This window comes from Amblyraja radiata, chromosome 13 (assembly GCF_010909765.2).
Source record: "Amblyraja radiata isolate CabotCenter1 chromosome 13, sAmbRad1.1.pri, whole genome shotgun sequence".
Taxonomy (NCBI): Eukaryota; Metazoa; Chordata; class Chondrichthyes; order Rajiformes; family Rajidae; genus Amblyraja; species Amblyraja radiata.
Genome location: NC_045968.1, coordinates 28349010 through 28362119, shown reverse-complemented (window position 1 = coordinate 28362119; position 13110 = coordinate 28349010). Strand labels below are relative to the sequence as shown.

The 13110-nt window shown below is 44.4% G+C and overlaps 1 protein-coding gene across 1 annotated transcript in view; it reads right to left on the bottom strand.

The window, feature by feature from the left end:
- gpc1 (glypican 1) overlaps positions 1-13110 on the bottom strand; it is a 140906-nt gene that overhangs the window by 43455 nt on the left and 84341 nt on the right. The window contains exon 3 of the mRNA XM_033031525.1: positions 3351-3742. Within this exon, the coding sequence (XP_032887416.1) occupies positions 3351-3742 (392 nt within the window). The remainder of the gene's footprint in view (positions 1-3350; positions 3743-13110) is intronic.

Sequence of the window (13110 nt, the reverse complement as noted above, 5' to 3'; positions counted from 1 at the left end):
ATCAAGTTGGCTGGCCCTAAAAGATCAATAACACACTGATCAATAATACAGACAGTGATATCTCCACAGTGTCACGTGGGCAACAGTTAACATCAGTGCTCCTTTGTACGCAGAAAGCTGAAAGAAAATTCCCCATTAACCCCTTACTTGAACTTTACACGTTCAACTGATGCAGTCAAATGCAAACATTCATGGAAACTTGATGCTGAATGTCACATCAGCGGTTGGCTGTCTCCTGCTCAAACTGGTACAGTGGTGACAAGGACCAACTGAGCTCCGGAGTATAACCTTATCTTAGGGAACTCGAGCAAAATTTAAAGGGAATTCTTCATGAGACTGACTCACTAAAGGACGTGTTCCTAATGTATAGTACGCTGGGTTGTAGTTTTATTTCCAAAAGAAAATTCAATCACATCTAAAATACACTGAGTCTCCCAGAGATTGGAGACTCTTTGTGGATCACAAATCATACATCAACTACTGCCACACCAAATTAATCTGATATCTCTCTTACGCATCCAGTGTAGACTCAACTAGCCAAATCAAGTCAAGTCAAGCAGAGTTTATTGTCACATGCACATGTATAGTCTGATGTACAAATGTCTTTTTATGTCAAATACTGCAATGTGTAGTGTGCAAGCTCACGCACACAGGGATGCGTATACAAGAGTAAACATGCTTGAGTGTGTGTGAGATCACATGTGCTCGTGTGCATGTGCATCATCATGCATGTTTGTGAATGTGTACAGGTGTGTGATGTGAGAGAGATCATGCAAAACTTTGTATGTGCACGGGGGAGAAAGAGAGGGACTGTATACATATGTGTGAGATCATGCATATCGGTGAATATTTAAGGCCACGTTTGCCTTAAGCACTGGCAATGATAGTGAACACAACAAAATGGAAAGACGTGCCAACATTAAAGAGTGGGGAGTGTTGTGGTCTTATAGAGCATGGCAGCATGCTTATCTTGTCCAGTTATACTAATCTGACTGTGATATATTGGCCGACAAATTTTAATATGTAGGAAACATTTCCTGTATGACCTTCCAGAATGTAATCAAAAAACCCAATCTACTCACTGCACGGATTGCTTAGGTCACTAAACCTGTTCCCAACCCTCAATGCATACTGCCCTACTCACATTGAATAGTCATGTTAAATGCCATGCAACACATATCCAGACATCACTCATGCAAAATTAGCTTGGCGCTGCGTGGTCTGTGAACAGCATGCAACGCCTAATTGATTGAGCATAAAACCTTGTCATAAGGGAAATAGAGCTGAACAGTGCGGACACAGGCTCTTCGGCCCAACTTGTCCATGCCGTCCAAGTTGGCATGTCGGGGCTCATCTCATTTGTCTGTATTTGGCCCATAGCCGTGTAAAACCTACCTGTATCTGACTTTATCTTTTGAAAGTCATAATTGTATCTGCTTCTACTGCTTCCTTTGGCAGCTCATTCTATATAGGGACTACTCTTTAAGTGAAATAGTTGCCCCTGAGACCCTTCATAAATCTCTTCCCTCACCTTTAGCCAAAGCCCTCTCATTTTAGAATCGTCTACCCTGAGAAAAAGACGGTGAGCATTCATTTTATCCATGAGCCTTTGATCTTGTGCACCTCCATAAGATAACCCCTCAACCTCCAACACTGCAAAGATAAAGTCCCAGATTATGCAACCTCTTCCTATATCTCAAGCTTGCACTCTCAGATAAAGCCTTGTAAATTATTTCTGCACCATTTCCAAGTTAATGACATCCTTCCTATAGCTTGGCGATCAGAACTGCATGGAGCACCAAGTGTGGTTTTACCAACAACTTACAAACATGTGGCGATCTTGAGCCTAGCTCCACCCAACTCCAAAGAACCACAACATTTGAACAAATCCTTTGAAGTGCAAAGCCGCTTCCAGTCTGTTGTACATGGACATCGGGCACCTCTTCTCCCTCATCACCTCCCTGCATAGTCACAGCTCACTGCTTGTTACCATGTGGAAGTCAAAGAAATGAACTATTTTTTTTCCATTTCACTGTTGCTTTCAATCTCCGTTCCCAGCTGTTCTTTCGCACATCCACAGCTGTCCCAGTCTCCAACATTTGCCTCAAACAGAAGCCATGTAGAATCCCCAGTTAAACGCTCCTGCAGTTCATTGCCTCAAGGATCAATCGGGAAAAGTTAACAAATTCCACTTTCAATCCAAACACATTCTGAAGTTGTGAGATTCCTCCCAAGCAAGCACAAGTTCTGCCCAGGTTATGAACAGTTGCCATGGGCAGCCTATATCGTTTAGTTTAGTTTAATTTAGAGATACAGCGCAAAAAGAGGCCCTTCGGCCCATCGTCTGCGCTGACCAGCGATCCTTGTTCGCTTTCACTATCCTACACGCGGGACCATTACCAAAGTCGATGGTCTGCTTGGAGTGGGAGTTTATACCAAAGATACTCCATTCAGTAGCGTTGTTACAAAACCTACCATCAGAGGTGCTGCAGACCTTCCACTGCCTGTGCATGTGATTCCAGAGGTTATGGGGGGGGGGGGGGATTAAAATGCAGGTTTGTATTGGTTGTCGGAGAGGAATTTGCTCGGACCGCCAGCTGATGAAGAAAATTTGTTATGCGAGCCCGCCCCCGATTAAAAAAAAAGTCGCTGGTCGATTGCGTAGCTGGATTGAACTTAAAACGCGACTAAAAACGCCTTCAACATCACGGATCGCAAGTGCAGGACAAAACAAAAGGTATGTCATTTATTTAACATATTATCTTGCTTTTTGGTGCAGCTTTATTTTAATCTGCTGATGCGAAAATTTTTATTTAGGCCCCGATACAAATCGGCAGTGTCTTGCATTAAGTCATGGCTTAAATCATGGCAGCGGCAACAATCCAATCGATCACATTCCAAAAACATCCACTCTCAAGATAATCAAATTCATTATTATATTTGCACAATCATGTCATAAGAACATCTAACTCATCTATATTTTATGTTATAGTCAGATGTATTGTGTAAAAAATAATTATTTTAATTATCTTGCGAGTGGATGTTTCTGGATTAATTTGCCTGGCTTATGCTGTCAGCCACTCTCTCCCTCCAAAGTTTTGAAAGAGCGTGGCAATGGGGCTCTGGTGAAGGGATTTTGGGGAAAGGGGGCCGAGTGGGTTCAGAGGGAGTATGGGATGTGCCCTGGTGAATTTACAAGGATCGTGAGATGGAGAATCAGGTGAACCAGGGACACAACCACTAGGATTGGCAAACAATAGGATTGCAGGTTGTTGGCGTTTCACTGTGACACTGAGATGCATTTACTGGATAAATGAAAGAAAGAACCTGGGCAAGGACTCAGTACATACCTGAGAGACCTTCCGCACCACATCTGTGCCGATGCTGAGACCCCGAACGAAGGAACGAGCTGCAATGAAGACACGGGTTAGCCGTATCTTGAAGAAGCGCGGCACCTCACCAAAGGGCCTCAGTGGCTCCGCATGCTTTACCATACACTCCAGGTAGTCGTCGCTGATTTGGTAGTGTGGGTTCTGGTGCTTGAACTGACGCTCCATCATCCTCGACCAGAACTCATTCAACACCTCCTCCAGGTTGATGTTGGCTCCCTTGTAGTAGCGACGCAGCTCGTTGAACAGGTCCTTGAAGATCTTGCTGTTCTCAAAGTAATGCAGTCCATACATGTGCGTGAACTTCCGGTGGAGGTTCTTTTCCGATTGGTCCAGCAATTCTTGGAAATAGTCTGTGGATGAGAAGGCCAAAATGGTTACTCACTGTGGCCAAAATATTAAACACATTGGACCCTCTCCTCCTCAGACCCAAATCACAATCCAATCTCTGCCAGTTCCTCCCACCCAGACACAAACCGGCTACTCACTCCTTCCCCAAGATGCAAGCATTCATGGGAACACCCTAATGATTCAGCATCTGGTTGACCAGGCTGTTTCCCTTACACCTTTTAAACTCATATGGGTCCTATTTCCCATGCTCTCTTTAAACTTATCTGAGGCCCGATGTACCTTTTAAACTCACATGGGCCCCCATTTTCCATACATAAAAATTACTGAAGCTCTGTTCCCACAGTTTTTTTTAAAGTTATTGGGTCCCCAATCCCACACTCCTTAGAAACTCACCATCCCATATTTCCTTCTGGGTCTATGCTGGGCCATAGGGCAATGTCTTTAGTCTAATTCCCTGGTGTGTTTCCCAGAATATGTTTTTTCTCAAACACCCATTAACTGCCCTGTTATTTTCTTATTGCCTGCCTACACATGAGGGACCATGGACAATTAACCTACCAACCCGTGTCTTTGGGATGTGGGAAGAAACTGGATCATCTGGTGGAAACTTGCAGTTACATGAGGAACATGCAAACTCCACCCAGACTGCATTGGAGGTCCTGATTTAACCCAGGTTGAGGCTCTATGGGCTGCACTACTGTGCCCCCTTTATATACAGCAATATGTCCATCGTGAAGAGTACTCCTCCATATCTCCCTTTTATATCGTCCGTTTCCCCCGTAGACCATCTGATCCTCTCTCCCTGCTCCTCCCATTGACATTAAGATTGAACAAGATATCTTAGTTCATTTTTTGCCAACATTTCAGTCTTCACCTCCTCTCTCTTGATTGAGAAATCATCATAGTAAACGGCCCAGCCTTTGTCCACTGACAGACAAGAATAATAATTACCACTCATTTGGCAATGGATCGCTGTATGGTATTTAAGTGTGGCATCAGTAACATCCGAGCTGTGCCCCAGTTGCCTCGTGGTTCCTTGTGCCATCCCGCAATGCAGCACAGTGAGTCTTATTCCTTCCCCTCCGAACACCAGATGGGGTGTATGTGTGAGCGAACATAATGTAGCATGTGTGCTGACTTCCATAGAGGAGTGGCCTACTGAATCTCAAGGCAGGCTTCTGATAAACAGTTGTAAACAGCCAAGTGATTTACCCCAAGTCTGAAGAAGGGTTTCGGCCCGAAACTTTGCCTATTTCCTTCGTTCCATAGATGCTGCTGCACCCGCTGAGTTTCTCCAGCACTTTTGTCTACCTTCAAGTTATTTACCCATCCTGGACCTGAAAGGGTTGGTTCTAACTTCAAATGGGAAGCTGCAGTCAATTCCCTGCCAGGCCCAGGTACTTGCAAAAAGGGATGCAACTAAACAGATCCCAGCCTAATTATTTTTAATCCCTTTGAGCTCCTGAGAGTCCGGGATCGCTCTTACAGTATCCAAGAGGAAAGCTCAGCTGCACCTTACCTGAATGTTGGTCATTCTCTCCATACATCCCTTCAAAGAGCATGTACAGTTTGGTGCTGAATAATGTTTGATAACTGAACCATGAGGTGATTTTGCTAGGTTAATATTGCTGCTTGTTTTAGGTGTAACGGCAATTATAGAATAATAATAATAATAATGGATGGGATTTATATAGTGCCTTTCTAATACTCAAGGCGCTTTACATCGCATTATTCATTCACTCCTCAGTTACACTCGGTGGTGGTAAGCTACTTCTGTAGCCACAGCTGCCCTGGGGCAGACTGACGGAAGCGTGGCTGCCATTCTGCGCCTACGGCCCCTCCGACCATCACCAATCACTCACACACATTCACACACATTCACACACAGGCAAAGGTGGGTGAAGTGTCTTGCCCAAGGACACAACGACAGTATGCACTCCAAGCGGGATTCGAACCGGCCACCTTCTGGTCGCCAGCCGAACACTTAGCCCATTGTGCCATCTGTCATCCCTACACCAGCACAGAGATCAATGTGGCCCATTATCTGTGAATGAGCTATAATGGAGTCTTACATCATGGAAATATGCCCTTTGACCCAACTCGTCCATGCCAGCCAAGATTTCCCATTTAAGCTAGTCCCATATCCCTCTAAACCATTCCTATTCATGTACCTGTCCAACTGTTTTTTTAAATATTATTATTGAAGCAGTATTGACTACCTCTTCTGGCAGCTCGTTCCATACAACCACGACTCTATGCGAGAAAGTCGTCACTGGGTTCCAAATAAATGTTTTCCCCTCTCTTCTATTTTCGATTCTCCTACCCCGACATAAAAAAAAGCATTCACCCTATCTATTCCCTTCATGGGTTTATATGCCGCTATCAGCCTTCTCCATTCCATGGAATACATCCCAAGCCTGCCCAACAGCTTCCTGTAGCTTAGGCCCTTGAGTCCTCGTAACATCCTTGTAAATCGCTACATCTTCCAGCTTAAGGGAACCATTCATCAGCTGTTTGCCCAAGTCTGGGTGCATATGCGATTCCCCTGTCAATAGCTACCAAAGACATCAAGGAAAAGTCTGAGAGATTTCCAGCAGAAAAATATTCACCTCACGGGTTTCAAGTAAAGGTCAGAAATTGAAACCCATCCCAGGGCATAAATCATTCATCTCACAGGCCAAGAACCAGGTTCAATGCTGACCTCTGGTGTTGTCTGTGTGCAGTTTGCTTCCCCTGGGTGCTTAGGTTTCCTTCCATATCCCAAGGACGAGCTGCTTGGTAGGTTAATTGGCTGTTGTAAATTGCTCTTTGTATGCAGGTTAGAAGATTTGTACAAGTTAATGGAAATGTGGGATGAATAAAAATGAGACTAATATTGAATGAGATCATATGGGCAGATGGGGAGATTGCATTGTAGAGCATGTGTTCAGTCTGCAGAAGTAACCTTGTGCTTCTGATTGCCTGCCACTTTTTCCTTTTCACTCCCACTTGGATCTCTCTGGCTGTTATAATGGGGCCCCAACACAAGCCTGAGGAACAAACCTCATCTTCTACCAAGGCAAGGTGCAGATTCTTACGGGATTTATCAGGTAGATACAGTGATGATGCTTTCCCTTGGCCATGTTGTCTACAGTCACCATCTCAGAATAGCAGGCCAGCTGTTAGATGCAGAGATCAGAATACATTTCTTCACTCAAGAGGACTGTGGACCTTCAGTTTCTGGGTATATTCAAGATGGAGACCGAGAAAGCGTTGGACATTAAGGGAATCAATGGACATGGGGGTTGGCACAGGAAAGTTGCACTGAGATAGCACTATCAGCCATGATCTTACTGAATGGCAGAGAAGATGCAAGGGGTGCCATCTACACTCCTGCTACTCTTTCTTGTGTCCACATGTTTCTGATCTGTGCTCTCTGGTGAAATGTCAAAGCAGCCATGGGGACATGCTTAGATCTGGGTGCTGCTGGCAAAACCACCATTTATTGTCCATCCCTAATTTGCCCTTTTTAGAAGCCAGTGGTGTGCTGCCTGCTTGAAACAGTGCAGTCCCTCTAGTTAAGGAACTCCCTTAGTGATGATGAAGGACTGATGATAAACTTCCAGGTCAGGATGGTGTGTGACTGGGACTGGAATCTGCAGGTGCTTATGAGATGATGCAAATTAGACACAAACAAGAGACACTAGTTGGCGCAGCTGCATAATCCTTAAGAGATATAGGGAGTTAACAGGCCCTTTGGCGTATCAAGTGCACTAACACTATCTTTCCTACACACTAGGAAGAATTGACAATTTTACCAAAGCCAATTAACCTCCAAACCGGTATGTCTTTGGTGTGAGGAGGAAACCAGAGCACCCGGAGAAATCCCTTGCAGTCACAAGGTGAACGTACAAACTCTGTACAGACAGTACCCGTAGTCAGGATCAATCCAGGGTCTCTGCCACGGTAAGGCAGTGACTCTAACACTGCACCACTGTGCTAACCTTCTGTTGTAGAGATCGTGAAGATGGAGGAATTTGAAACTAGAGGTTAGAGTATATTTGCGGCTTTTCCACTCCACAGCCACTGTAGCGCAGCAAAGATATTAAGGGATTGACCTGGACTTGGTGTCTATTTGAATATGTACAGCAGAGCTCAGCTCCTACGTCAGTATATAATGATCCTTTCACTGCCAATCACAAGTCGTCCCTGTGCAGGGGCGGGATAATGGAATATTCCATAATGTTGACCCGCATAGGCCCTCTGAAAAAATTCGTAGCACTTTGGATGAAGTGCTCAGCATCTTTACAAATTGAGTTTAAACCCAGAGCAGCAGTTTTTATTAGTAGCTAATGAGAAGCTGTTACCATTTACAACTGCTGTCTTTCTTTGATTAAGTGTACGTCAGAGTGTTGCAAATTTTTAAAGGGAGCTTTGTAAAATGCAACAAGATGCAAGACGTTTAATTTCCCTTTCATTCAGCTTGACTCATTAGGACCATGATGAGACTCTGCCCCTGTAACAGAGCACAGGGAGAGTTCCAATCGATTCTTCTCAGCAATTGATTGTTGCCTGTTGCCTGTTCCGTGAAAGCTCTTTGCTCCATTTTCTTGTCATGCAGCACTGATACTGATCACTTTAACATTCAAGGTGCAGAGTACATTGGCCAAGTAGCCACCCGCCAGCATGTTTCTTGTGTCAAAAAAAAATCCATGATATTCTCAAGGGCATTGCTGACAAAGGCTCATGCCGTTCTCATTTAACATCTGAATGGGCCGGTGAACTGTGCAATATAATAACTGCAGCTAGTACATTTCTCCTGCTTTAGCAGTCAGCCCAGACCTATCCTATCAATCGCTAACACACATCAGCTCCCGCTTTTCCTTCCACAGGTGAGGAGCTGCCAGAAGACTGGCGGGTGGCTAATGTGTAGGAAGGAACTGCAGATGCTGGTTTACACCAAAGATTGACACAAAATGCTGGAGTAACTCAGCGGGACAGGCAGCATCTCTGGAGAGAAGGAATTGGTGACTTTTCGGGTCGAGTCCCCCATCTTCAGACTGAGAGTCAGGGGAGAGGGAAACATAGAGATATGGAAGGGTGAGGTGTGAAAACGCAGATCAAAGGGGACAATGCTTAAGGGAAATGCAGAATGGTTTATTGTTAGCTGAGGGGAAGGTGACAACAAGACATACAATCAGAAAAATTTAATCAGGAGGACAGTGAAACTAGTCGGAGAACTAGGGTGGCTAATGTGTCTCCAGTTAAGAAAGGCTGTAAGAAAAGCTTGGGAACTATAGACTGGTGATCCAAACATCCGTGATGTATAAATTGTTGGAAGGAATTCTGAGAGGCAGCATCTACCTGCATTTGGAAAGGCAAGGACTGATTACGGATCATCAGCAGTGCTTTGTGAATGGGAAATCATGTCTCGCCAATTTGACGATGCATTTTGAAGAAGTGATCAAACAGATTGATCCGAGTAGTGCAGTGGACATTGTCATAGGAACTTTAGCAGGGCCTTTGACGACATTTGATTTTGAAGGCATGGGATCTAGGGCTAGCTAGACAATTGTACACAAAACTGCCTGTAAGGTAAGACACAGAGGATGCTGGTAGATAGTTATTTTTCAGACTGGTGGCCTGCAACAAGAGGTGTGCCACAGAGATCGTTGCTGAGTCCAGAGGCGGAAATCCCAGGTGGGGTGGGGACAGGGGTTATTTGGCTCCTGTAAATTGTCCATCGGGTCTTGGATAGAACTAGTGTATGGGTGATCGTTGGTCGGCGTGGACGTGGTGGGCCAAAAGGCTTGTTTCCACGCTATACCTCTAAAGTAAACTATACCAAGATTAGAACGGTAACTTAATTAACTGAGACAATGGGCTGAGGAATGGCAGATTAAGTATAATTCAGATAAATGTGACATATTGCAAACTAGAGCTGGAATGACTCAGTAAAGCTCTGGAGAGTGTTGCAAAGAGACCTAGGAGTACATAGTACTATGAAATTGTCAGCATGGGTAACAGGGTGGTGAAGATGGGGTTGGCAGGCTTGCCTTCATCGGGAAAGGTAGCGAGTACAGGAGTTAGGACATCATATTACATCGGTACAAGATGTTGGTACGGCCACAATTGCAGTTCTGTAAACAATTCTGTTTGCCCTGCTATAAAAAAGATCTAATTGAACTGGAAAGGGTGCAGACATGATTTAAGAGCATGTTGCCGTGTATGGAGGGTTTGCGTTATGAGGAGAGGCTGAATAGGCTGGGGTCTTTTTCCCTGGAACGTAGGAATTTGAGGGATGACCTTACAAATGTTTGAAATTCATGAGGGGTGTAAGCAATGTGAATAGCCACAGTCTTTTCTCCATGGTAGGAGAGTCCAACACTAGAGGGCATAGGTTTAAGTTAAGAGGGGAAAGATTTTTACCAGACCCAAGGGTCAAAAGATTCACACAGTGGGTAGTGTGAAAAATGGAACTTGCTGCTAGAGGATGTGGTAAAAGCAGTTACAATTAAACATTTTTAAAGATATAAACTGGCACATGGATATAAAGGTGTGAAGGGATGTGGGTCAGGCACTGTTGTAACAGTGCAGGAGTCCATAGAGGGGGTAGAATGGAATGGTGATTTAAAATGGCAGCAGGAAGCTCAGGGTCTCCTGGGGATTAAACGCAGGTGCTCCACAATGGGATTCCCCAATCTGCGTATGGTCTCTCCAAAGCAGAGGAGATCACATCGTGAGGACCGAATGTAGTGCACTAGATTGAAACAAGTGCAAGCTAACCATTGCTTCACCTGGAAGAATTGTTTGGATCACTGGGTGGTGGGAAGGGAAGAGGTGAAAGGACAGTCAGTGAATCATCTGTGTTGCAAGGGAAAGTGCCATATGATAGGATATGATATTCAGGTGGCGGAAGAGACAGGCCAGCGAGTTACAAAGCGAGCCATCCCTCTGAAATGCAGAAAGGCGAAATTAATGTTTTGGGTGATAAAATATGAATGGGAGTTGTCTGTAAGCCCCAAACACTAATGATCATGTCAAGCAGACATAAATCGGGAAAGTAAAGGTGGTTGTACAATAATCTTGAGGGACTTTATTCTGGATGTAAACTGAGCAAACCAAAATTGCTTAGTAGTTGTGTGCAGGTACCTTCAGGGAGTGTGTATGACATTGTTCCTCGATATTTCTTTACTCAGAGAGTGGTAGCGGTGTGGAATGAGCTTCCAGTGGAAGTGGTGGAGGCAGGTTCGTTGGTATCATTTAAAAATAAATTGGATAGGCATATGGATGAGAAGGGAATGGAGGGTTATGGTATGAGTGCAGGCAGGTGGGACTAAGGGAAAAAAGTTGTTCGGCACGGACTTGTAGGGCCGAGATGGCCTGTTTCCGTGCTGTAATTGTTATATGGTTATATGGTTATATGATATACAAAGTTAGAAAACTAGTGAGGAAACAGAAGGGTCTCCGCCCGAAACATCACCCATTCCTTCTATCCAGAAATAACGCCTGTCCCGCTGAGTTACTGCAGCATTTTGTGTGTATCTTCAGGCTATTTTAGATCTAGTAAAGTACAATTAGAAAGAATTAACCTATAATCAAGCAGTTAACACGTCCATTGAAAGATTGATCTTAATACAATAGAATTTACATCAAAATTGAAAGTGATTCGTTTGAAACCTAAAGAGGTAGGAGTTGACTAAATTGGGATATGACATGAAAAGATACGACAGTAAATAAACAGTGGCTAACATTTAAAGAATTAGGACATAGCGCAGAATTACCCAGCAGGAAAGTGACCCAGCATGGCTAATGAGGGAAGTTAAAGTCAGAACTGATCCAAGGGAAAGGATTATAATGCTGCCAAATACAACAGCGAGCCTGAGGCTTGGGAGCATTTCAAAATTCAGCAAAGGAGGCCCAAGAAATCGGAAAAAAAAAAGGAAAGGAAAACAGAATATGAATATAATCTAGTGAGAAGCATTATCAAACAGACTGTTAGCACTTCTGAAGATAGATAAAAAGAAAATACGATTATCCATTATGGTCTCTTAAAGCAAGATACTACGTTTGATAATCTTTTCCTTTCTATATATCAATTAAAATTACCAAAGCAAGAAAATGTATATTCATAAATAGGGAAATGGCAGAGAAATTAAACAAATGTATGTTTATCTTCACAGGAGAAGACTTTAGAGATATAGCATGGAGCCAGGCCCTTCGGCCCACCGAGTTCACCTGTAAACAAGTTCTATGCTACATGCTTGGGACAATTTACAGAATGCAGTTAACCTATAATCCTGCACATTTTTGGTGTGGGAAGAAACCGGAGCACCCAGAGAAAACCCATGAGTTCACAGGTGAAGCGTACAAACTCCAGACAGACAGCACCCCGATTCAGGATCGAACCTGGGTTTCTGGTGCTGAAAGAAAGCAGCTCTACCGCTGTGCCACTATGCCGCCCATGAGACTATCGACAGATTTGGACCACAGGTTTTGCTGCAGATATGGCCCCATGTTTCACTTTACTTGCAATGTAAAAGGGCTCTTTTGCACTTTAAATGGTGAATGCATCCTTTCATCAATGTGGATAATCTGAAATTACTAGTAGTAAAGTGGACAGCACAGTGGTGTAGCTGATAGAGCCACTACCACCACACAATTCCAGAAATCCTGGTTCAAATCCCGACCTCAGGATTGACCTCAGATGCTGTTTCGGGGGAGTTTTCACGTTCTCTCAGTAGGTGTCCCCCAGGTGGTCCATTTTTTTCCTCTACGCCCTAACGTTTGCTGGACTGAAAGGGCTGTTTCCGTGCTGTACGACCAAATGGTCAATGTTATATGGTTGAATTTGTTGTCTTTGCTAGTTCGTCGTCACTAGGTCATGGAACAAGTGATGTATTTATCCTGTTCATTCTTGAAACCTGCCATTGTATCTGCATTCCCAACCCTGTCCCGCTTTGTGTTCCAGAGGGCAGTGAGGCTTTGTTAGTTTTCTCCAAACCCTAGTGGTGAGCTCTGAGACAGAGAGAGGACTCTTTCTCGGTGCCGGGGCAGGGACTGGAGCAGGTTACCCAAGCAACTCGACTGAGACCAGGGTTAGTTGCAGTGTGGGCTTCACACAGCCAGGCCGACTGTGGAAGAGTCAGGCTTGCTCCACCAGCTGTTCCGGGCTCTGTGCCAAGCATCTGTGCTCAGTTCTGCCACTCCCAAAACCAGCTTGTGTTGAAGAAACAAATGGGAGTCACGCACAACCCTGACTCAGACCCTCAGTGAGCTGTTGGAAGACCAGATCACAGTCGAGAATTTACAGAAAGAAGGGAAAATTCACCCTCAGCTGTAGTGGGGATTAGACCACACAGCAACTCTGCCAGGTCTGCCCACCCTCCTG